At 36.8% G+C, this 24,546-nt stretch overlaps 1 protein-coding gene across 1 annotated transcript; it reads right to left on the bottom strand.

Moving 5' to 3' along the window:
• Positions 1-864: 864 nt before the first annotated feature.
• Positions 865-5,881, bottom strand: LOC103973488 (shaggy-related protein kinase alpha). Its single transcript, XM_009388064.3, has 13 exons — positions 5,634-5,881; positions 4,138-4,328; positions 3,907-3,999; positions 3,619-3,678; positions 3,046-3,318; positions 2,657-2,731; positions 2,363-2,419; positions 2,137-2,277; positions 1,986-2,036; positions 1,808-1,903; positions 1,598-1,681; positions 1,423-1,525; positions 865-1,318 (listed from the first exon to the last, which is right to left on the bottom strand). The coding sequence occupies exons 2-13, from the start codon at positions 4,249-4,251 to the stop codon at positions 1,236-1,238; spliced, it is 1,230 nt and encodes a 409-aa protein (XP_009386339.2). The 5' UTR covers positions 4,252-4,328; positions 5,634-5,881; the 3' UTR covers positions 865-1,235.
• Positions 5,882-24,546: the final 18,665 nt, after the last annotated feature.

Below are 24,546 nucleotides of genomic sequence, written 5' to 3'. Positions count from 1 at the left end.
AGCCTTAACTATCTCAGTTAGGACTTTAATTTGAGTTAGTTTTAGGAAAAATCCTACTAACTTAATTAGGGCCAATTGGGCCGATTGGATGGCTCATTCAACCACTTAGAGCCACGTTATGCGATGGCACTACTTAGGCTCAGCCTCCCAGGTGATCTGGGTGGTGGTACCGCCTAACCGTCGATAATTAATATTGCTAAGTGGTAGTACTACCAGAACCCGATCTTCGAGACTCTATTAGACGATGGTACCACTTAGACTAGGTAATGGTACCACCTAGTATCAATCTATAGGCAGTGATATCGCTCAATACTAGCAATGGTACCGTCAGTATCTCGAAAACTCGAGATAAGATATTTTTTGGCTCTATTTTTTAAGTCATTAGAACTTATAAATATCTCACTCTTTCTTGCATAAAAAAACATAAAAAGTTTGAATAAAAATCTAAAAATTTTGGTTATAAAAATATTAAAAAAATACTAAATATCCTTCTCCTCTTCTTTAGCTTTGAAATAGCTTTGAAATCTAAGAGAGGTAGGGAGGAAGTCTTTTAATATATATATATATATATATATATATATATATATATATATATATATATATATAAAGCCAATTTTCTAGACATTTGTTGAATAAACTTAAATGAATTTTGATAACAAAAAACAAAAAACCATCGAATGAAAGTCTCCAAAGAAATAATTTTTTTCATTGTGAATTCTAAGTCAGGCCCCATTATCTTAGTGGATGAAACAATAGAGGAACTTGCACCTTCCCCCAAAATTTGACTTGTAGTGGTTGACTTTATGAAGCAAACAGCCATTTTGATTGCAACAACATTTCACTGTTTGGTCAACTTGGAACAAATTGAAATCAAACCAGAGAGTTTTGATTGTTAAACAACCATTTACATGACTTTCAACAGGTATGACACATCAGATCCAAGCAAAGCATTTTGGTCCATACTTCAAGAACTAAATAATAGCAACATCTATGCAAATAATATAATGTTACAATCGGTCAGAAAAAGAAAGGGGTTAGTAGAGAAACATTCAAGTTCTTGGGAGAGTGGCAGACCATTTCATACTCTGCAAACATGGGAAATTACCATCACACACAGAAACAGCTCAAAAGGCTTGGATCAAATGCTCCACCAACTCAACAATTTTGCTGGAAGTACATAATCTGCTAGGTGAGACTCGTGTGGCATTCCTCAGATAATCATCCTATCAACCAACTTATAATCCTAGGAAGGCACATTGCTTTCTAGCATGCTCAGGTATCAACTTCGTTAATGTCTCCATTGGCACTCCCTTCAACTCTGATTAACATATGAAAGCAAAATGAATGTCTGCTGATTCTAACAGATGATTAGCAAAAAAATCATTTTTTGCATGATCATCACTGTTACTAATAAAGACTCACCATGAGGCTTGAAATTAAAAAGAGGGGGCATAAAGCGGCCATTTGGTAAGCGAGTACTCGGATCTCGAAGCTCATCAAAGAATGGATGAATCAATGCTTCTAACTGCATTCAAGAAAGACTTCATAAGATGGAACATTCCACAGTCATTTACAGAAAGGAATTGTGGACACTCACAGCAGTACACCGCAGGTTTGGGGAGTACTGCAAAAGCCTAGATACAAGGTCAACAGCTTCTGGAGGCATTCGCTTATGAAAGATCTGATGGAAGTAGATGTAATGATTAAGGTTCATCATAAGAAAAAATAAAAATATAAAAAGCAACAGTGAAGGTATACTACGTGAAATTAAGAAATGGATAATTGAATGCAAATATAGTTATGTTACCTTGTGCCAAGGGTGGGCTTTAATCTGTGGGAAATTGAACTCCGTATAATTTGGGTTCATGCATTTGATTTCTTCTCTTGTAGGGGTACCCAAAACCTGCAACAGCAAAGTTACATAGGAGGACAAATGAGAGGATAAGCAGTTGATATAAAATCAGACTAACAAAACCATAACATACCTTGATTATTTCAACCAGCTGGTCAACTCCACTTTCACCAGGGAAGAGAGGCTGGTTTGGATAACAGATCAATTTAATTAAGCGATAATGGTAAAAATAATATCCAATCCAGAATGGTAAGCTACTATAACACATTCATAATCTTAGCTACCTGTCCTAGCAGGAGTTCAGCAAGAACACAACCAGCGGACCAAATGTCAATTGCTGTAGTATACTCAGTTGCCCCGAAAATAAGCTCAGGAGCTCTATAGTATCTAGAACAGATGTAAGATATATTTGGTTCGCCTTTCACCTACAAGACCAGCAAAGATTTCAGCATTACAGCCACTAAAAAAACATTAAAATTGTCAACTATAACTCCAGGGATGAAAAGTTACCAAGACTTTTGCACTCCCAAAATCACATAGTTTCAGCTGATGTGTATGTGGGTTAACCTGTAACAGAATGAGATGCTGTGATCAAAAAAGACTTGTTTGCAAATAAATGATACCCACATACAACAGAAATTAAGTACTTATTACCACTGCTGTAAAGATAACAAACAAAAATGAAACTTCACCAATATCCATTATTAAATTGTTAATACAAGCAGAAAGACACATTTTGTTATTTGATGTTAATCAAGTACTGACTCATAGAAAATAAGTTAAAAGAAATGGATCAGTCTATACCAGAACATTTTGGGGCTTAATGTCCCTGTGGCACACCCCAATGTTGCCATGAATATACGCCAATGCTCTACATATCTGTTAAAAAAAGAATAGGAAATTGTTTCAACAAATTTTGAAGTACTTACAAAACAAGTGGGGGACTAGCAACATTTTTGAGATAATCAGTTTCTAGACCATAATTGACTTTCGATCTAGATTACTGGCCATTTTGACAATATTATCTTGCCAACGATCGGGATACTGACATTAATCTTCCTGGCTACAACTGAATAATTGGGATATTGACCAAAATGCCATAACATTGCATAACAATTTTACAACATAATCTAATCTATTAAATCATGAAAGTTATTCGATAAAATGTTAAACCATTGTGAGCTCAAACTAACCTGATACATGTATAGCTTCACATATATTAGCGGCATTCGTTGGTTCATCTTGTTGTAGTGTTTGATGACACGATGAACTGTCTCTGGTACATATTCAAGTACCAAATTGAGATATAGCTCATCTTTCTGAGTTGTTGAAAAGAAGCAATGCTTCAGGCAGACAACATTTGGATGGTCAAGAAGGCGCATGGTTTGTAGCTCACGGTTCTTGTACCTCCTATCTTGAAGAACCTTTTTTATAGCTACAGTTTCACCTGTCTCTAGACACTTGGCCTATTAAAAGGAGAAAACAAGAAACACAAAGAAATATATTAAAATCATAAATCTTTAAAAAGTTAAATCCAAGGACAAACAATAAAGATACAATATTTTAAAATGATCTCACAAGTCTGAAAAAAAATTCCAGCACATTAGCATAACAAGGATCATATCATTAAAGCATTCTCATAAAGCAACTGCAATGTAACAAATAGCTGTACAAAACTTCTACCGGCAATTGCAATCAGAGTTTACAAGTTTCTAGAACAAAGCATAATGAAATCTTTGGTCGACCAATAGAATCATCACACTGACCTGGAAAACAGTTCCAAATGATCCATGTCCTACGACACGCTCAGCCATGTAGCTTATAGTCTGCAGGTAAAATCAAAAGTCGAGTAGCTGCAGTTCATTTTCAGTTGACAGAAAAACAAAAAAAAGGTGATTTTAAATTTTTTTTTTTTTTTTTGTGCACAAAAGGAGTACTCAGGCCTGCATCTGTAGGCTGCTCCTTCATACCTCCATGAAAATGATTTATATTTGTATCAGAACAAAATATCTCTTGTCTTCAAGATTTCTTTTATATTCACTTAATATTTTTACCTGCTTTGGCTGGCCATTTCTCCCATTGATAGTCGTAACAATTATATGACCTGTTTCTGTCCCATTCCCATCAATCACTGTGGCTTCCACTTCCTGCAATAGTCATCAAAAGAGTTATAGTAAATCACATGTATTGTCGCATTTGCCAAATAGATAACTCTTCTTTTGCATAGCAATGTCACAGAGAATATACACCACTTCTCAGAAGCATATAAGGAGCTGATCAACTACCTTATCATCCCGTATTCTCATATCACTCATTTCACCTGGCAATCTATCCACATCAACATTAATGCCACTCGGATTTTTGGACCCTGAAGAAGGCACCATGCTCATTGAGGCCATCTGCTCACAATAGAAACTATAGGACCCCAATTTCAAAGTGACCTCAGCACCTTTTTCAGATCGAAGCTAGCATTTACCTGTTGCCAAACATACAATGGATGTCAGTAGGCATAATAGAAATGCAAAAGTTATCTTGATTGTCTCATTTGACAGATATGACCAATAGCATAATATCTAAGAAGTATATGGGTCCACATGTTAAAGCTTACAGAAAAATGAAAAATCAAAGTTCTTCTGATAGAAACTTTAACAAAATTACATTCTACAAGGAACACGACTAGGAAAAAAAAAAACCACTGAAAGAAATAACTAACTTCATGCAATCATTTACACAGCAAATTAAATGCACAGTTATCTCAAATTTAGCCCTCAATTCCTCCGGCTGCCTACAATTTCATATCGCACTGCCAGCTGAGGAAGGAACAAAATCAAAGAGTAGTCACCAATTAACATAGCTACAGTAAATGGCTAAGAATCTTATCCAAAAGTTATATTTTGGCAGCTGATCTAAAATATTTCATAACTGTCGAGATAAATCTAAGATATATTTTGACGAAAAGAAAATGCTCAGATTCATCTGAGCTTTTACCTCAAGCACATCATTCGCTACAGGTTCTCAATTGCATAAACCGATGTACAGTAGATCTATGCAAAAAGAACTATATACTAGCGGGTGTCTCATTGGAAACTAACTTTATCTTCCAGGTTTAGCACAGTTTCCTATTTAACAAAACGGAAGAGCAAGCCACGCAATGCTAGGTAAAATTCTCGAGCATAAAAGGGACGCCAGCTTTCACCGAGCTTACTGCTCTAAATTTAGATCTCTCAAGAAATGTGGCCAAGGAGAATCTATAATAGTCCTCAGGTACCACCAGGTTTTCAAGTAGACTTAATTCTTTTCTCATCCAAGAAATTAGCTTGAATAGAGGAACTTGATAAAGGACCGGGATGATCACTTAGATTTAGAAAGGAATAATGGAGAAGTAATTCGAAAAGGGTTGCATTTAGGAAGCCAAAAGGTCCCGTATTGCGGCTAGAACGCCGCCGAATACTCGAAAAGTTTCCTTTTTTTCACCAAGCAAGTTCAAAGATCGAATCCGGACCACGTTTCAGGACACCAGACAAACAAGGCTTCTGAACCAATTTCCTCTTTCCGAGATCTAACAAGACCCCAAGCAAAATCCCTATCCTAACAGCGAGGATAAAGATAAAATCTCGGAAATTTGCGCCAAATCCAGGAATGGAGAAAGAAAACTCCGATAACCTATCTAAAGAAGTCGAGAAACTCCACAGATTCGGTCAAAAACACACAAAAATGGGACTACATGCCACAACAAATCCATAAATGAGCAAGAATTAAACCGAAGAACCAAAATGCTCACAAGATCCAACTCCGGCTCCCAACACCTCTTCTTTTCCGATCGACAGCAATCAACAACATCAAACAATGGATCCTAGGAGAAAAAGCACGGGAAAGATCGACCCCTCCTCGCCTCGTCCTCCTCCTTCTTCCCCGGCCGCGATTCGAGAGAGGGATCAGGAATGGAGGAGTTCCATCTCCACCCTCCTCGCCTCAGGTGGTATATAAATTTCTCCACTTTCTTTTCGAAGGCAGTCAAAGGCAAAGCCTCTTCCAAGTTCTCAGACGTACGCTCTCTTTGACCGGTCAAACTAAATTCCAACCCACCCCCAGCCCTCCGCATAAATTATTATTAGTCTCACATTTTCTTGGTAATTTTCTGACCTTTCCTTTCTCTATTTTTGACCAATTAATACTGTTAAGTTTTAGGTTTTAGTTAATAAACAGCGAATATTCCCATCGGATCCCCTCAAAATCCAGCTTAAATTTCCTTCCGTTGACGCAAATACCCTTGTTATTTCCGAAAATGACCACCTCGACCTGACTAGTAAAATACCTAAAATACTCATTTCGGTTCCTTCCCTCCCGCCTATAAAATCGACGGTCCTGCCCCACGTGACATGAGATCAGACGACCTTAAACGCTACCCTAAGATCACGACCCTGGATCAGGCGAAGGATCGGACGGCCGGAGGGACGCTTCAAGAAAGCAAAAAGGGGGTTTCTCGTAAATGCACCAGAGCACAAGGCGAAATGATTGGTTGCGACCGCAGGACGATGGAGCAGGCTGTCGCTGCCCTCCGCCTGGGCCCCACGTGTCCGAAAGCTGCTACATTGGCTATTTAATTATGGCGGACGCACACCGACCGCCACCTTTTTATCCCTCGTATATACGGGGGAACCAAGAGTCCTCTCACCGTCCCGGTCCGCTTACCGTCGGAGTTGAATCGGTCAACCCGCGGTTGGCGTGAAGTTTGACCGAGCAAGTGGACCGCTTGATGGTGCCTATTTTTGAGATTCGTGTTGGAATCATCAGGTGAAAGTCCGATGTAGCCTCAAACGAGATGGCGAAACGGTCGATCGCAGCCAGCTCGACCGGAACCGGTCGAAGGCAGTGATGCTCGTCATTGCGCCTGCAATTGCTCTGTGTTTTATTTGGTCAAATCCTTCGATACTTTGTCGCAGAAAACAAAAACCTTAGCGCTGGGAAACATATTTTTTTCGCCTTCGTATGGGGATCACCGGTCGAGCAATACGTTGAAGGCGTGCTTGGTTTTGAGTCCTTGTGGAGGTGGAGGTGATGGTGTTCAAATTGTGGACTCGTCAGATTCAATTCTCTGCACCGTTCTACCAAGAAAAAAAAAAAACGTGGTGGAACAATGGTTATATTTTATTAGTGATGGGAAAAAAATAAGCACCACCGATCAAGCTCATGATAAAACGACACGTCAAATATAAAAAGTCCAGTTGGTAAATCTTATAAATTTCAATCAATTTAATCCATCATAAAATCATTCTTGTATAAGAATAAACTATAATTAAAATTTTTTAATATCATAATTGAAATCAAAAGTATGATAGATAAATAAGAAATTATCCTTATCTTTTAAAGCCATAATCAAATTGAGTACCTTGAACGTTGAAATACCATAGTGTCGATCTACAACACCTCTTTTCTCTTCTTATTTATGATATTTGATCCATAGAAGATTTTATCATTATATATATACAAGAACAAGAACAGAGGTCCTCTTTCAAAAAAGATAATTAGGAAAGTTATATCTCCTAAAATTTTCTAAATAAGTTAATTTTTTATTACTCAATAATCTTAATTAGAATCTAAATATATATTTAATATATCTTATCCTAAGTTAATTAAGCTACAAAATCTTACATTATATCATTTTACTCATTAATCAATTAAAATATAAAATAATTAATTAAAATTTTAATTTTAATTTTAATTTTTTTTAAAAAAAATTACTTTAATTATAAAATCAAATATTTTAAAAAAATATTTTACATATATAAATTAAAAAAATATATTAATAAATTTAATAAATATAATATTAAATTAAATTTTACTATCAATACGAGTCATAACGACCATATGTCATGCTTCTTTTAGTGTATTATAATACTATTAATCTTTTATAATATAATTCATAATACCCCTTGTAATTTTATCTTATCAAGACAATATATACATACATAAATATAAACAAGATTAAACATTTCAATGGGATGGGACTAGGGCGATGAGTGTTTCTAGGTCCTCGTCTCATCCCTCATTCCCTATTTAGATGAGGCAAGGGTACATAATTAGGTATGTGAAACTAATGAGTTTTTCATATTCTCCTAATTAATTCATTCCATTTTAGAAAAAATAAAACTATTATCAAAACTAATTAGTAATACTAAATTTTATAAATAATAATAATATTTATAAAGTTTACACATCATAATAATATTGGTTAGCGATTAATGTCGTACTGTCAAAGTTATAAAAGTTGATATCATTTCACAAATATATATTTTTATATTATATATATATATATAAACTAGATGGGGAGTGGTTTATCCGACTTCATCTTATAATCATATGAGTAATAGAAAATATCCCTCATCCTCACCCCATTAGGGGTGAGTCTCCATGGGTACCTATACCTATAGACACAAACATAATTTACACAACTAAATAAATAGCAAAAGAAAATAATTTTAATTATGTAAGAAAAAATATCAATTATAATAGATACTTTAACATACATCATCATATTTTTTATGGGTTGGGTTGAATCTCGGATTTTGATGATGAAATCAATTGGCAAAGTGTTTGATCTAATCTATATGTTGAGATAAATATGCAAGATTAACTACGATAGCAGTAAGGCATAAAGCAGATATTGGGCTGGAGTCAAAGATCGGACGATACGTTGAAGATTTGGATGATGTGCTGGAAGCTCGTCGAGAGTTCGTCAGAAGCTCGCTGAGAGTTCGTCGAGAGTTCGCTAAGAGTTCGTTGGGAGTTTGCCGGAAGTTCGCCGAGAAGTTCATCAGAAAATCATCGAAAGAACAATCGACATACCGGACAAAGATTGCTTGTTTAAATGTCTTAATTATCGTAGTTACACCTTAAGTTGAGTTAAGATTGAAGGTAATCCCACTAACTCAGTTAGGTTCCAATTAGGCCCTTAATAGAGTTGAACTAGGTCGGTTGAACAGTCCGTTTAGCACTTGAAGTCATGGCCGACGGTGGCATCGCTTGGTGACTTAGTCTCCTAGGTGGTCTGGGTGATGGTACCGCTGGCAGTTAATGCTACCAAGCGGTGGTACTACCCCTGTCAAGCGGTGGTACCGCCAAAGCTCGGTCTCTGAACTCTGTCAGGCAGTGGTACCGCCCAGTGTCAGTCTACAGACAATGGTACCACCCAATAATAGCGGTAGTACTGTTAGTACCTCGAAATCCGGGGATGTGATACTTTTTTGCTCTAATTCTAAAGCCATTGGGCCTATAAATATCCCACTCTTTTCTATATGAAAGGACATGAAAGTATGAACAATATCTTGAAATCTTGGGATGTTAAAAGTATTATAAAAGTGCAAAGAGTCCTCCTCCTCCCTTTCTAGTGTTGTGATCATTCAAGAGATGTGTGAGGTTTATAAGGATTATCTCCTAAACCTGTGAAAATGAGAAAACACTATAAAGAGGTGGTTGGTCTTCATCTATTGAAGGAAGACAATTAGTGGACGTCGATGACCTCGACGGAGGAGGAATCGGAAGTGGATGTAGGTCATAAAGACCGAACCACTATAAATTCTGGTTTGCATTTCTATTATTGTCATTTACTTACTTTACAATTACTTCACTTTCTCCTTACTTGGCTTTCACTATCCTTACGAACAAACATACTTTCAAGTTATCTTCCGAGATCAATTTTTGTTTAACATACGAAGATTTTTAAACCGATGCTTTTATCTGTTGCACTAATTCAGCCCCCCCTCTTAGTGCCGACTCGATCCTAACAGGTTGCTTATAAATCATATCATAAAACATATTTTTTTAGATACCATAGGCTATATAAGGGCTCCTTAATAAATTTATATAGTAGAATTCAAGTTCTCAATTAACATTAGTTGTTTCAAAACTCTTTCTTCAACCATCAAGTACTTTATCTCGATATGTTTAGAACCCCTAAAGTACTTGTCATTCTAAGGGAAAACTATTACAATGTTATCACAAAATATTTTTATTGATTTAGTAATTAAGTCAATTACACCAAGTCCTAAGATGTAATATTATAACTACAAAACTTGATTAGTGACTTGAAAGTATATACTGAAATCAACTTTTATTTTTGATAATGTAATAATAAATTTCTCTATACTTTTCTTATAAATTATCCCTTCAACTAATATAAATATAAATTTTAAAGTCAACTTTCTATCGTCAAGATAATTTTAAAATTAGTATTTAAAAATTCTATCATTTCAAGCTAATATGACCTTTTATACCTAAGCATATAGTTCTTTGTCCCTTACAAACATCTTATTACTTTTTTTTAGTCTTTTAATATTTTATTTTTGAGTAACTTTAATATATATATTATGACTATAAAATGATATATAATATGAAATAAGTTTACATATATATAATAGACTTTCAATAATGCATACAAAAGAAATATTATTCATTTTATTATTTTTCAAATCAATTTTAGGACATTAGCTTTAACTAAATTTTTTATCTTTGGTTATAGGTGTCACATTTGCTGAATAAAGTTACACACTCAATATTCCTAAGACTCGATCAATATATCATTTTTAAGATAATCTTAAATAATCATTCAGATTTATCCTTATCTCAATAAAATAATTTACCTCATATATATCAACCATTTTAAACTTTTTGGTAAGAAACTCCTTGATTTTATATAATAAACCATGATCACTACTAGTAAGCAAAATATCATTCACAAATAAGACCAATATAATAAACTTACTCTCATTGATTTTTAAATATATTTTTAAATTTTAAAAAAAATAATAATATTATGAAACTATATATAATTAGTTAGAAGTTTATTTAAGGTCATAAATAGATTTTCTATGTTTGTAAGCCAAATATTCCTTTCTCCTTTTCTATGAATCCATCTAGATCATAATATGCTACAATATTATAAATATTCTTAATAAATATTTTTTATAAATTAGAAAAAAAATTTCATATTATAGTCAATGCCTTCTTTTTTATAAAAATCTTTAGTCACAAATCTAATTTTATTATTTGATATCACCCTTTGAGTCACATTTAGTCTCAATGACTAATTTACAATTGACTCTTTTATAATTATTAGATAATTTAATGAGTTCTCAAACATTATTATAGTCCATTGATTTAAATTCTCCTTTTATTACATCATATCATTTTTCAAAATCCTTATTTTTCATAACTTATGAAAATAATAAGAGACTTTTTGATTATTATATTATAATCTAATTCTTACAAATATATTATATAATTATCATAATAACAGGTCTTCTTTTCCTTTGAGATATTCATAAAATTATTTATCATAGTTGATCTTAAAGTTCATCAACAATGATATCCTTATTATATAAGAATCTATCATGTTATTTTATTATTTACCTTCTATAAATCATTTTATAATTTAAGGAATAACATATTCTCAAATAAAAAGTGGTAAAGGAGTATAAACCTATGTCGTCTCAATATCAATATTAAATTTTTTATAATTTTTTACTCTTACTAATTTTATCATTTTTTAAGGAATCTATTATTACCAAATTTAACTATCCTCGTAATGTGATTAGATAATAAAATTTATACCTTACTTTTCTAAGAATCTAATAAAAATATCAAGATTATATCCACAATTCATCACCCTTATCGGATTATTTTAATTTTTTTATCTAATTATCTCTCAATTTTATTGATGAACACGTAAAGGATGTTAACAATTTAAGATCTTTCATATATTAGATATAAATATTTATATCTCTACATGTCATATATAAAAGAGATAAAAACCTTTCTCTACAAAACAAGGGACATTGAGTGGGTAACAAATATAAGTATATATAATCTGAAGAAACTCATTAATGAAACTACTATTTATTCTAACATTTAATTATAAAATCATTAATATCTTTATAAACTCAAAATTTAAATTAATTTTCTATAAAAAGATATAAAATTTTAAAATTAATTTTTATTAAACCATAAATATACAAAATTTATTACCAACAAAAAAAGATAATATCCTAATAATTCTAAATAAATCAACAAAATATATAGAATTATAGAAATATAACATATATCCTCAGGAATTATATGATAATTCATCTATAGTTGTAGGAAATAAATACCTGCTACTATTCTTTTCACTATGAAATAATTTTTTATAATGATAAATCTTTTATATTTATTTAGTTTTTATATTAAAATGAGTCACTGTAAATTATTAGTAACATAAAGTGAAACACCAACGTAAATTTATCAAGTATTAGAATAGACTTTTGTTTGAATTGAAATGTACAAATGTAAAGTTTACACCTTTCATTTCAAATCAAATTTTATAATCGATCAACCTTTCTTATCATAGAAATAACACTTTATTATTAAGGCTTTCCTTTTATAAATTTGTATAGCATTTACAAACTCAAATGACTTATTTGGTGGATTATATTTCACCTATATTTTCTTATTATACACTTTCTAAGTAGTAGCCAAAATATTATAAAATTTTTACTTAAATTTTAATTTTTTTAAATACATATACTAATCAGCTCATTTAGGTTTTACTTATCATTATTCGTGTTATAATAAAATTTAAATAGGTCAAATTAAGACGAAAGAGAATTAAAAATAAATTATATGAGAAAAAAGTCATATATTCATGTTTAAAGTTTTTAGCTTTATAGCTTTCTTAATTATATTAAAAATATGATATTAAATTTCTCGAATGTCATCCATCATATTAAGTTATAGTAAACTTTTCCATTAATATATCACTCAATGACTTATCAATAAATTTAAAATAATTTTTAATGGTTGATGTAAGTGCATAATCTAATTTTATATTACTACTAATTAACTATATTTTAGAGTCTTATTATTATATATATATATATTTTATTCTATAGTCACTTTATTGCACTCATTAAGAGTCTTCTAGTAAGTAGTGTGTTGACTGCTTTGGGATATTTTTTTTTTGGATGTGTTTATCATTATTATAGAAGCTAAAGGGTCTTATTTGAGAAATATATACTTTCCATAGAATGAAAAAGAATATAATTTTTTAGTTTTGCTTCTCTAAAAGAATCTAAGGATAATTCTTAGCAGGTTTTGCTTAGATTGAATATTCCTATGAAGCTATTGGGTTGGTTGTGTTGAGTGACATCCGCGATTAACGACATCCAGTGGCATTCGTCTCGATCGAAATCTTTAGATCGGAGCCAAATTTTGTTGAGTGACATCCCAAGACACATCCTTCTCAGTTGAAATCTTTAGATCTTAGCCAAATTTGCAAGTGTTGACCAACATCAAATTGGTATTAAAGCAGATTACGCTTTGTTATTTTGAACTATGTTCTCTGCTAATTTTTTAGATTAAACTACTCTTATTGACAAGGAGTCCAGAGACATGCCATATATCATTAGAAAGATATGTTTGTCTACTATCTAAAAAAAAAAATGATGCATGATTTTGAGTTCTCTATTGAAAATCATTATCAAATTACTAGGCATCTATCAAATTATTATAATTTTATTTTGGATTCTCAATCCTTCATCAATGGCCCGTTGACGAAGGAGGAATGGTGACAAAATTAATTTAAATGCAGAAATGGTTGAGTTATATTGATTTTATGAAACTTAGAAGCAGATTATGACTGATCTCCTCCGAAGAATTTTAGCTTCTCCTACTCAAAGCCAATAGAGCAATTCAATAGGTGCAAGGAGTGAGCATAGCAATGATGCAATTGATTCTTCTAGTTCTACAACAAATTCTATGGCTCCTATTAGTGATCATTGAGCCATGAATAAATTAATGAGAGCTCTTGAAGGAACAGATTGGAGTATTCAAGTTAATGTAGAAGAATTTGTAGGCTCACTTAATCCCGAGAAGTATTGTGAGTCGATTGCCTCTTTGAAAGCACTCTTTGAGTGAAAAAATCTTAATGAGATTCAAAAAGTATAGTTTGTGGTTATAAAATTGAAAGGGCATGCTCTTATTAGGTGGTAAGAATATCAACGAGAATGTGAGCGAAGAGGTATTCCATGGGTTAACACATGGGCTGAAATAAAACTAAAGTTAGATGAGAAGTTTCTCCCTTTGGATTATCCTTAAACTCTTTATCAATAATTTCACCAACTACACCAGAAGCATGATTAATATGTTGTTGATTGCATTGAGTAATTCTATAAGCTAATGAGCTGAATTAGCTTGAATAAAAATGATGATCAACTTGTGGCCATATACCTAAGTGGGCTGAAGTTCAATTTGTATGGTGAACTTTTGATGCACTCTATTCACTCTCGTGAGGAGGCTTACCAAATCGCACTTAAGGCTAAAGAGAAAAGTAAATGGGAACCATTTAAGAAGATAAAAAACTCTAGAACTATAGGGGAGAATCTGATTTCTAAGCTTATGGTGGATAAACTAAAGCTTACATCTATACATCGTCGAACATCATATAAGGTTTTATGGTTCAAGAAAGGTGGAGAGATCTTGGTCTCTCAAAAATATAAGATCAAATTCTCTATTGGGAGGTATGAAGATGAAATTTATTTTATTATACTTCATATGGATGTATGTCATTTACTTCTTGATAGGATATGACAATTTGATCCAAATACTCACTATAATAAGGGAAAGAACACTTGTTCTCTTATCAAAGATGATATAAAGTTTCTTTTGTAGCCATCAAAGGAAGCTCCTACCACTGTACAATATGATAATTTAGTTAGTTTGGTAACTAATAAAGAGTTTAAGCAATCCTACAAGAAAGGAAATATTGCTAATGCATTAGTGGCCAATGGAGATTATCAAGAAAGAGTCAAGGAGATTCTGAAGGACCAATTTCAAGGGTTGGCTCTTGATGACCTTTCAATTGATTTATCCCCTCTTCATAATATCAAACATTAGATTGACTTATTCTACATGCTATAGTTTCTAACATTCCTCATTATTATTGTCACTAAAAGAACATATTGAATTACAAAAACAAGTAGAGAGTTTGCTATCTAAATGACTGATTAAAAAATCACTTAGCCCTATTATGCTCACTCTTTTAATACCTAAAAAGGATATTTTATAGAGAATATGTATTGATAGTGTAGGGAAATCTAGAGATGACATCAGAAGAATAAAAAAAATAAAAATCCTAAATTTTTCAAAAGGTATTCATCATCGTGTGAAGATTGGTGCGCAAAACCTGCGGCATAAAAAATCAAGTGTGAGATAGTTGGGTTACCTAGGGAGATCGTATATCCTTGAATCTCTATAGATCTGTTGGAGAGGATGAAGAAGGTCAAACGTCTTCCTCTCTAGCGGTGATCTATACAGCAGGGCTACGATGATGCTCCTCAAATCTCCATGCCCCAACCTGTGGGCCATTAGTTCCCTCCTATTTATAGAGTCTCCAAATTAACCCTAATAGATCCTACCCTATTGGGTATTGGATTTCTATCCAATTACCCAAGCCTCTTAGATTAGTGGATCTCTACCCAACAATCTCTTATTAGCTCTTATTGGATCTCATCCATAAGATCTAATAATTAATGGGCTTATTGGATATCCAATAAGTTAGGGACTCCAACGGTTATCTCATATCTAAACCTCTACTCGTTGCAACACCTACCATATGTGTGTGACCCTCTAGGCCCAATATCGAGCTGGCCGTGAGTTATACCTATTAGAACTCCTTTTGGCCCAGACGTACTATGTCACTACATCACAGTCCCTAGATAATACAAGAGAATCCAATCCTTTGGACTTATCTGTCCTTAGTTACCATGTACCTACAGTTCCTCAACTATCTAATATTCCAGAGACCATATATCGGGTATGGTACTGTCAGGCCCATACGGTTTCTCCTCGAGTCTCGCTCTAATTGGATTCTCCCGAAGAACTTTTTCTCTCTCAATCTGAATGATCTTGCCTAAGGATTTATCTGAGCAAGAACACACAAGATATTTCTCTCATGATACCAAGAACAGATGATCCTCTATCGATACTCAATAGCCCTCGTAAGGTTGGTTGTCACTTCCAATAACCGATTGTACTAGATTTGGAACTTCCAAACCTATAAGTCTGGTATCAAAGAATGTAGTACTCATAGAGGACATCCTTGGTGTCTCAATTCTAGTGACCATATACACTATTGGGACTACGGAATCATTATTTGATAATAAGACATCATTAACCATCTAGTATTATGTGAGCGGATCAATCAGTGAACTCATTCTCCAATGAGTACCTACACTATATCCTTAGTGTCCCCACACGAGCAACTATGAGATCAGCTGCTTCCATCATATGGACGGGTATACAACATACCAATCTGTCCGGTTATTTTGATGTCGCTTTTGAGTAACCTATGACTGGGATTATTTAGGATCTGTGTTTGACATACTTGTGTGTTAAGGTATTTTTTAAAATTGACCTTCATATTGGCTGTCACTAGATTCATATGAGTTATCACTAAAGAGAGTTGTATAAATGACTTGTCATACCATTTGGATTTTCCAACACCTCTAGTACTTTTACTAGGTTGATGACTCAATTCTTGAAGAAGTTCATGGGAAAGTATATTGTTGTTTATTTTGATGATATCTTAGTATATAGTCAAGATAAATTATATCATCTAGAGCACTTAGAAAATGTATTCAAGGTGCTCTATGAAAAATAGTTGTACATTAATCTAAACAATATTATTTTATGACTAATAAAGATATATTTTTAGGTTTTGTGGTAAGTGCAATTGACTTACTAATGGATGAGAAAAAGGGTGAAGGCTATTCTTGATTAGCCTATATGTAGGAGTTTCATATGTATTCAAAGCTTTCATGGCTTGGTGTCATTTTATCGGTGGTAGATGTCTTGAATAATAAAGAATTTATATGGACTAACAAAGTTAAAGAAAGTTTTAAATTATTGATGAAAAGACTCATAGAAGGACCAGTATTAGCATTACCCGACTTCCCCAAGACTTTTCAAGTGGAGTGTGATGTTTTTGGTGTTAGAATATGAGCTATTCTAATTAAAAAAGGTAAAGCAATTGCTTATTTCAATAAGACACTAGGTGATACTAGGTCAAAATATTTAACATATGATAAAGAGTTGTATGCGATAGTTCAAGCCTTGCGACATTGGGAAGGTTATTTTATCAGATTGGAGTTTGTTCTTTTTTCATACCATCAAGCTTTAAGGTTCCTCAAGGTATAAAAGAAGCTTAATCCTTGGATGGGTTGCTTACTTGAAAAAATTTGGCTTTATATCATGGTGGGTGAGAGAACCCCAAATAGAATTCTATATAGATTGATCTTTGAGGGGGATCAATCCTTGGAATGCTATAGGGGTTCCACCCTCCTAGAAATCGATCATATGGCTACAATTGTAGATAGATCTTGTTCTCAAAGAGATAGAGGCTACATGCTTATATAGGACTCTAAACCCTAGCCCTAGGGGGTGCTTCCTAAGTGAGTTACCCATTTTGCCCTCAACCCTAGCCAACCGGCCCAGTAAAAAGGGGGGGTGGGGGTGGGTGGGGGGGGGGGGTGGGCGACAGCTAGGAAGCCCAAAGGCCCAAATATAAACCTTAGCCACTCTTCTTTATAAGATAGAGGTGGCTATGTAGGGTTTATTATAATCTCACAGGGTTTCTATTAGCTGCTTTTTGGTTGAGTAAGACCCAACCCTACTAGGGTCCTATTAAGTCTGACCTCTCCAAATCGGTCTTGTCCTCAAGGCTGAGATTCTATGAACTCAAGGAACCAGGTCTTTAGCTCCTCATATGATTCCAATGTGACATCTTCGAGTGGTAAATTATTCCAATGCATTAGTACCTCAGTAGAGGGACGTCGGCGACGCATCACGATTCTGCGATCAAGGATGGCTTGTGGTTGGGCTTGAATATCTCTATCATCAGTGGTGTTAGGCAGTTAGATCTGGGGTGACTCGTGTTCTTCCAACTTGGGCTTCAGGCATAACACGTGGAAGACAAGATGAATTTTAGCATCCTGAAGAAATTTAAGTATGTATGCCACGACTCTAATACACTCTATGATTTGATAGGGCCCATAAAAATGTGGGGATAGCTTCATGGAGGCTTGGTGTTGATGGAGAATTGCTTGTATGGCTACAAGCAAAGATAAACCCAATCTTCTACTGAAAATTCTCTTTCGCTTCGTCGTGTGTCGGCTTGCTACTTCATTCCGGCTTGAGCAGTAAAGAGATTATCCTTTAGCAACTGTAAGAGTTTGTCCATGTCAATTAAATCTTGGTCGACTTGATCTATCTTGGCTGAGCCAATTATATACTTTAGAATCACAAGGGTCGGCCGACCATACAGTGCTTCATATGGGGCACATTTTGTAGATGAATGATGTGTAGTATTATATCACCATTCGGCTTAGGGAAGCCTTTTCGTCCACTCCTTTGGCCGGTCACTAGCGAAACACCGAAGGTACATCTCTAAACACCTATTCACCACCTCTGTTTGGTCATTAGTTTGTGGATGATATGCTGTGCTCATCTTGAGTTTGGTGCCCTGTAATTGAAATAACTCAGTCCAAAATTTACTAGTGAAGATCCTGTCACGATCATTTATAATGGACCTTGGCATCCCATATAGTTTAATAATATTTTCTATGAAAATTTGAGCAATACTAGTAGCAGTGTATGGATTTTGCATAACACAAAAATGAGCGTATTTCGTAAGTCGATCAACTACCATAAGGACTATGCTTTTACCTTTGGAAGGTGGCAGCTCTTCGATGAAGTCCATGGAGATGTTAGTCCACACTGAGTCTGGTATGGGTAGTAGTTATAACTTTCTTGGACTCGCCACTATTTCACACTTTTGTTGTTGACATACATCACATTGTGCCACATATTCAGAAATAATTTTTTTCATCCATCTCCAATAAAAATTTTGCTTCACTCTTTTGTAGGTCTTCAGAAATCCAGAGTGTCCTATTGAAGGTGTGGAGTGTATTTCGTACAGGATGATTTTGATGCAAGGGGAGTCGGGTATAAGCACAAGTGACCTTTGTAGCATAGATCCCTCGAATCTCAAGTATAGTGAGCTATTGCGCTTGGATCCTTCCCCAATTTTTTTTATAATATTACTAATCTTTGGATCCTTCTTCCATTCCTCCCTAATGTCCTTAAGGAAGCCGGTGGTAGGAATAGAGATGGGTAAATTTTAGCTTACTCAAGTAGCCGTGAGAGTGCATCTGCAATAATATTTTCTTTCCCTTTTTTATAAATAATTTCATAATCAAATCATAGAAGTTTGGTTATCCATTTTCACTACTCAGGGGATGATATCTTCTGCTTCAAAAGTACTTGAGGCTTCTATGGTCGATTTTAATTTGAAATCACCAACCGATCAGGTAGGGTCTCCACCTCATTATTGCGTGCACAACGGCGAGCACCTCCTTATCATATATTGACATATTTTGATGGGAGGGAGACAATACCCTTACTGGTGTGTGCGAGTGGTCGACCATCTTGCATGAGAACAACTCCAATTCTAATTTCAGATACGTCGGCTTCAATAATGAAAGGTCAATTAAAATATGATAGCACTAGCACCGACGTCGTCGTCACGATTTCCTTAAGTTTATCGAAGGCAGCGGAGGCTTTGTTCGACCATTGGAAGGCATCTTTTTTCAGTAGAGAAGTGAGGGGTGCACTGATCTTCCCATAGTCCTTCACAAATTTTCGATAGCAGTCCGTTAGTCCAAGGAACCCGCATAGTAATTTCATATTTGTAGGTTTCAGTTAGCCCTGCATTACTTCAATTTTTGTTGGGTCTACCGTCACTCCTTCTGATATTATGTGCCCAAGGTACTCTAACTTTTGCTGGAGAAAGCTGCACTTTAGCTGTTGGGAAATCTAGGGGCGACATCACATGTGTAGCAGAAGAACATAAAACAAAAAAATCCCAAATTTCCTAATACATGTTCATCGTCATGTGTAGATTGGTGCGTAAAATCCGTAAAACTTAAAACTACTAGTCATAGGTGCCCAGCAAGCCAATCACGTGAGTGATGGCACGTGTGACTTGATACAAAATCTTTTTGCTTATTATATTTTGGCGTATATCACTTTATAACTATTGCATAAATGCATACATATATTGTGATGTCCTTGGATTTGTGCAATGGGAATCGGATCGTGATGAGATCACGATAATGAGATCGATTCACCTTTAAACACATATCCTAAATAATCCCGGTCATAGGTTACTCGAGAGGGACATCGTGATAACCGGACAGACTGGTGTGCTGTATACCCGTCCATATGATGGATGCAGCTGGTCTCATAGCTGCTCGTGTAGGGACACTAGGGATACAGTCCAGGTGCTCATTGGAGAATGAGTTCACTGATTGATCCGCTTACGGAATGTTGGATGGTTGATGATGCCTTATTGTCAGACAGCGATTTCATAGTCCTAGTGGTATATCTGGTCCTTAGACTTGAGACACCAAGGATGTCCTGTATGAGTGCTCCACTCTTTGATACTAGACTTATAGGTTTGACAGTCTCAAATCTAGTACAACTGGTCATTGGGAGTGGTAGTCAACCTTACGAGGGCTATTGAGTGTCGATAGAGGATTATCCACTCTCGACGTCATGAGAGGAATATCCCATGTGTTCTTGCTCAGACAAATCCTTGGCCAGGGTCATTCGAGTTGAGAGAGAAAGAGTTCTCCGGGAGAATCCGATTAGAGTGAGACTCGAGTAGAAACCGTATGGGTCTGACAGCACCATGCTCGATATACGGTCTCTGGGATATTAGATGGATGAGGGACTATAGGTACACGATAACTGAGGACAGATAGGTCCAATGGATTGGATTCCCCTGTATCGTCTGGGGACTACGGCGTAGTGGCCTAGTACGTCCGTAGTCGATGAGTCGAGTGAATTATTACAGAGATAATAATTCACTGAGTTAGAAGGAGTTCTGACAGGTATGACTCACGACCAGCTCGATATTGGGCCTAGAGGGTCACACACATATGGTAGGCATTGCAATGAGTAGAGGTTCGGATATTAGATATCCGACGGAGCCCTTGTCTTATTGGATGCAGATCCAATACCCACTAGGGGAGGACCCATTAGGGTTTGACAGGGGACCTCTATAAATAGGAGGGATTCATAGCCTCATGGGCTAGAGCCTTTGCTTGCCTTTCCTATTCTCCTCTCCCTCTCCACCTCAAAGCAGGCTTGGAGTTTTGAGGAGCGTCGTCGCAACCCTGTTGTGTGGATCACCGCTAGAGAGGAGGACGCTTGACCTCCTTCGCCCTCTCCTAAGGATCTGCAAGGAAATAGGGATATACGATCTCCCTAGGTAACACAATCTACTCTATACACAGTTTTAAGTTTCGCAGATTTTGCGCACCAATCTTCGCACGACGGCGAACATCTTTTTGGGAATCGGGGATTTTGTTTTCTTGTTCTTCCGCTGCACATGTGATGTCGCCCCCAAGATTTCCCAGCAGTGGTATTAGAGCCAGGTTGTTCGTGCGAATGATTGGTTTTGAACTGCGTGTGTTGTGTTTAGGAAGAATTTTGATGTCAAAATCGTTGACGCAAAAACTAGGAAGGGCAGCAACAGTTGTTGCCCTCGATCTACGTGCGTGCAATGCAGCCGAAGGCGGGCAGTACAAGGGCTGCGTCTGCAGCAACCGGTCGGCGGCCTGCTTGCAGCAGGCTTGCATCCGGCAGGGCTAGCAACCCGCGGGCAGAGGCGCCTGCGGCCGCTTCTCCCGCGCGCCGCTGCTCCCGCGGGCGAAACTCCTGGTGCACCGCCTGCGGGCGTTGCCCTGCCGGCAGAACCGCCCGCGGGGGCACTCACCTGCAGCGGCAGCGCCGCTAGCGGGCGTGCCGCCTGCAGGCGAGGGTAGCGCCCTCGCCCCGTCGCATAGGCCGTCGCCAGTAGGGTGGCGGCGGCGGCAACAGTAGAGGGAATTAGGGTTTTGGGTAAAAGGATAGTTTTGCCCCTGTGAATTTGAGAAATTTCAGTTTCTATCTTTTATCCAAATTATGAAAATACCCTTCGGAATTGAGAAATTTCCTACATGTCCCTGATTTCAGAAAATATTAATTAATTGAAAGGTTTAGTTGATTATTATTTTTATTATTATCTAGTAGTCCTACATGATGATGATTATTTATACATGTGATGTATGATGTGTGGACGGATGATCATGGACCGTGTGATGTGTGTACTTGTGATTATTATTATTGAGGTCTGCGAGCCTCCATTATATTTCTCGTTTATTGTCGGGCCTGCGTGCTTATGATTAAGTTGTAATTACATGAGGAGGCGCAGCGGGAGCGTGGATGCGATAGCGGGACCCACGAGACGGACGATCGTGATGCATCAAAATGTTGACGGAACCGACGAGGACGAGATGGACGATCACAGGGCATGGAGATGCACCGTTGCACACATAGATCTTGATGTGAGTAATTAGGCCTACTAGCTCGGGCCTAATCATATTAGGTTGTGGTCCATAATCATCTGGTGTGATTGCTTATACACATACTAGATATGTATATATATTTGCATGCGATGTAGATATATATTAAATATGTATATGTGTGACATGTCATATTAGGAGACCAAATCATAGAAACATCTCTCGATAATATTAAGTCGATAAACGTGAGGCAATTAGATTGACCCACGTGGCCTTCCATCGTTATAAGTAGGAACTGATTCCCGGTGTAGGTTGAGTTGGTCGAGTCCCTCGAGACTCACCTATATCGCGATTCGCTATCTTGCTTACGACATAGAAATGTCACCGGTGACCTGAGGGCATGGTATGCTTGGTCGAGTCCCTCGAGGGTATATCATATGTTAGGATCAAGAGCACTAAGAGGGGGGGGGGGTGAATTAGTGCAGCAGAAAACTTTCAACGATTAAAATCGCGTTCGTACGATAAGAGCGATTTCGTTAGAAAATCTGATTCGTAAATCACTTTAACTTGTAACCAAGCAAGATGCAGTTAAAGCAAAAATATAAAGGCAGTTTGCAGTTAAGATAGAAATCAGAACGTAAACGCAAACTGAAATATGATGTACGATAAAAACGATTTACGTTTAAACGCCGATTTGGAAAATGCAGAGCTTGAAACATAATCGTATATGCGCAGAAGGCAGTAAGCTTTAGAGGAGGTTTACAGTAAAGATAATATGCTCAAAGTAAATGCAAACCGAGATTTAGAGTGGTTCGGTCAATCTTGACCTACTCCACTTTTGGCTTCCTCCACCGACGAGGTCACCGATGTCAACTAGAGGCATTCCTTCAATATGCGAAGGCCAACCACCCTCTTACAATTTCACTCCTTTTAACGGGCTTAGGAGACAACCCTTACAGAATTTTCTCTCCTCTCTTTAAAGCTCAGAACTTGGAAGAAAAGAGGGAGAAGAACTTTTTGCCTTTACAACAATTTTGAGCTCTAAAAATCATAGAACAAGATCAGGATTTCGATGTTTCTTCAGTGCTATTTCAGTGCTGAATGGGTGGGGTATTTATAGGCCCAACCCAGTTCAAATTTGGAGCTCAAAACTGTCAATTCCCGGAATTCCGAGATCAGGCGGTTGCACCTCCTGACTGGAGCGGTTGCACCGCCTGGCAGAGCTCGAAGACTGAGCCTCTAGGCGGTGCTACCTCTTGTCAGGGGCGGTTGCACCTCCTGCCAGAGCTCGAAGACCGAGCTCAGGTGGTGCAACCTCCTGACTGAGGCGGTTGCACCGCTCAGCCAGTGCTCGGAGACCGAGCCCAAGCGGTGCCACCTCCTATCAGGGGAGGTTGCACCGCCTAGTCTCGCTCGGAGACTAAGCCCAGGCGGTGCCACCGCTTGGCTGGAGTGGTTGCACCTCCTAGTCTTGCTCGGAGACTGAGCCCAGGCGGTGCAACCTCCTGCCTTGGGCAGTTCAACCGCTTGGCAGAAATCAGGGTCCGAATGGGTTGATCCATTCGGCCCAATTTGGGTTTTTCAGGGTCCCAATTGCCCCAAGATTAAGTTAATGGGATCAGCTCCCATTTCCAACTTAATCATTGTTCTAACTACGATATTTCCTAAGACATTTACTGCAACTTGCTCCGGTGCGTCAATCGCTTCTTCCAGCGAACTTCCGTCGATCATCCGATGAACCCTCAATGATGCTCCTGTGGACTTCCGGCAAACTCCTGGACTTACGACGATCCACTTGGTGAGTTTCAACGAGCTTCTTTGGCAAGCTCATGGACTTCTCGGATTTGTTCCCGCAGAACCTCCGATGACTGTCCGAACTTCCGTCGAACTCTGAAACTCACAACGTGATCATTGTCTTGACTCCGGCGCAACTCCTGTTGCATATCTTATTTTCATCGTAGTTAATCCTGCACACTTAAAACAAAACTTCGATCGAGATAATTAATCCTAAGCAATTAACCAAGTTGTCCGGCATGTCATTGGTCCCTCGACGCTTTGTCTGATTCTTCAGCGCATCGTCCTCTCCTGCAGCCTATTGCCCAATCGGCCAGTTGACTCCGCAACTCCGATATCCTTGGCACAATACCTGCTCTTCTTGGCCCGATGCCCGAGTCCACAGCCCGAAGCCTTCTGTCGATATGTCGACCGATCCACCGGCCCGACGTCCAATCTTCTGACATGTTCCTCCGGCACAAC

This window comes from Musa acuminata, chromosome BXJ3-2 (genome assembly GCF_036884655.1).
Source record: "Musa acuminata AAA Group cultivar baxijiao chromosome BXJ3-2, Cavendish_Baxijiao_AAA, whole genome shotgun sequence".
Lineage (NCBI taxonomy): Eukaryota > Viridiplantae > Streptophyta > Magnoliopsida > Zingiberales > Musaceae > Musa > Musa acuminata.
Note: the sequence above shows the minus strand (reverse complement) of the source record. Positions and strands in the feature narration are given on the sequence as shown.

Bases quoted from the DNA above. Each gene is read 5' to 3' on its own strand.
- LOC103973488 (XM_009388064.3), bottom strand. From the start codon at position 4,251: ATGGCCTCAATGAGCATGGTGCCTTCTTCAGGGTCCAAAAATCCGAGT. The intron at 3,319-3,618 runs GTCAGTGTGATG...TCCTTTTAATAG, and splicing joins CATTTGGAACTGTTTTCCAG to GCCAAGTGTCTAGAGACAGG. The intron at 1,526-1,597 runs GTGAGTGTCCAC...TCTTGAATGCAG, and splicing joins CAAACCTGCGGTGTACTGCT to TTAGAAGCATTGATTCATCC.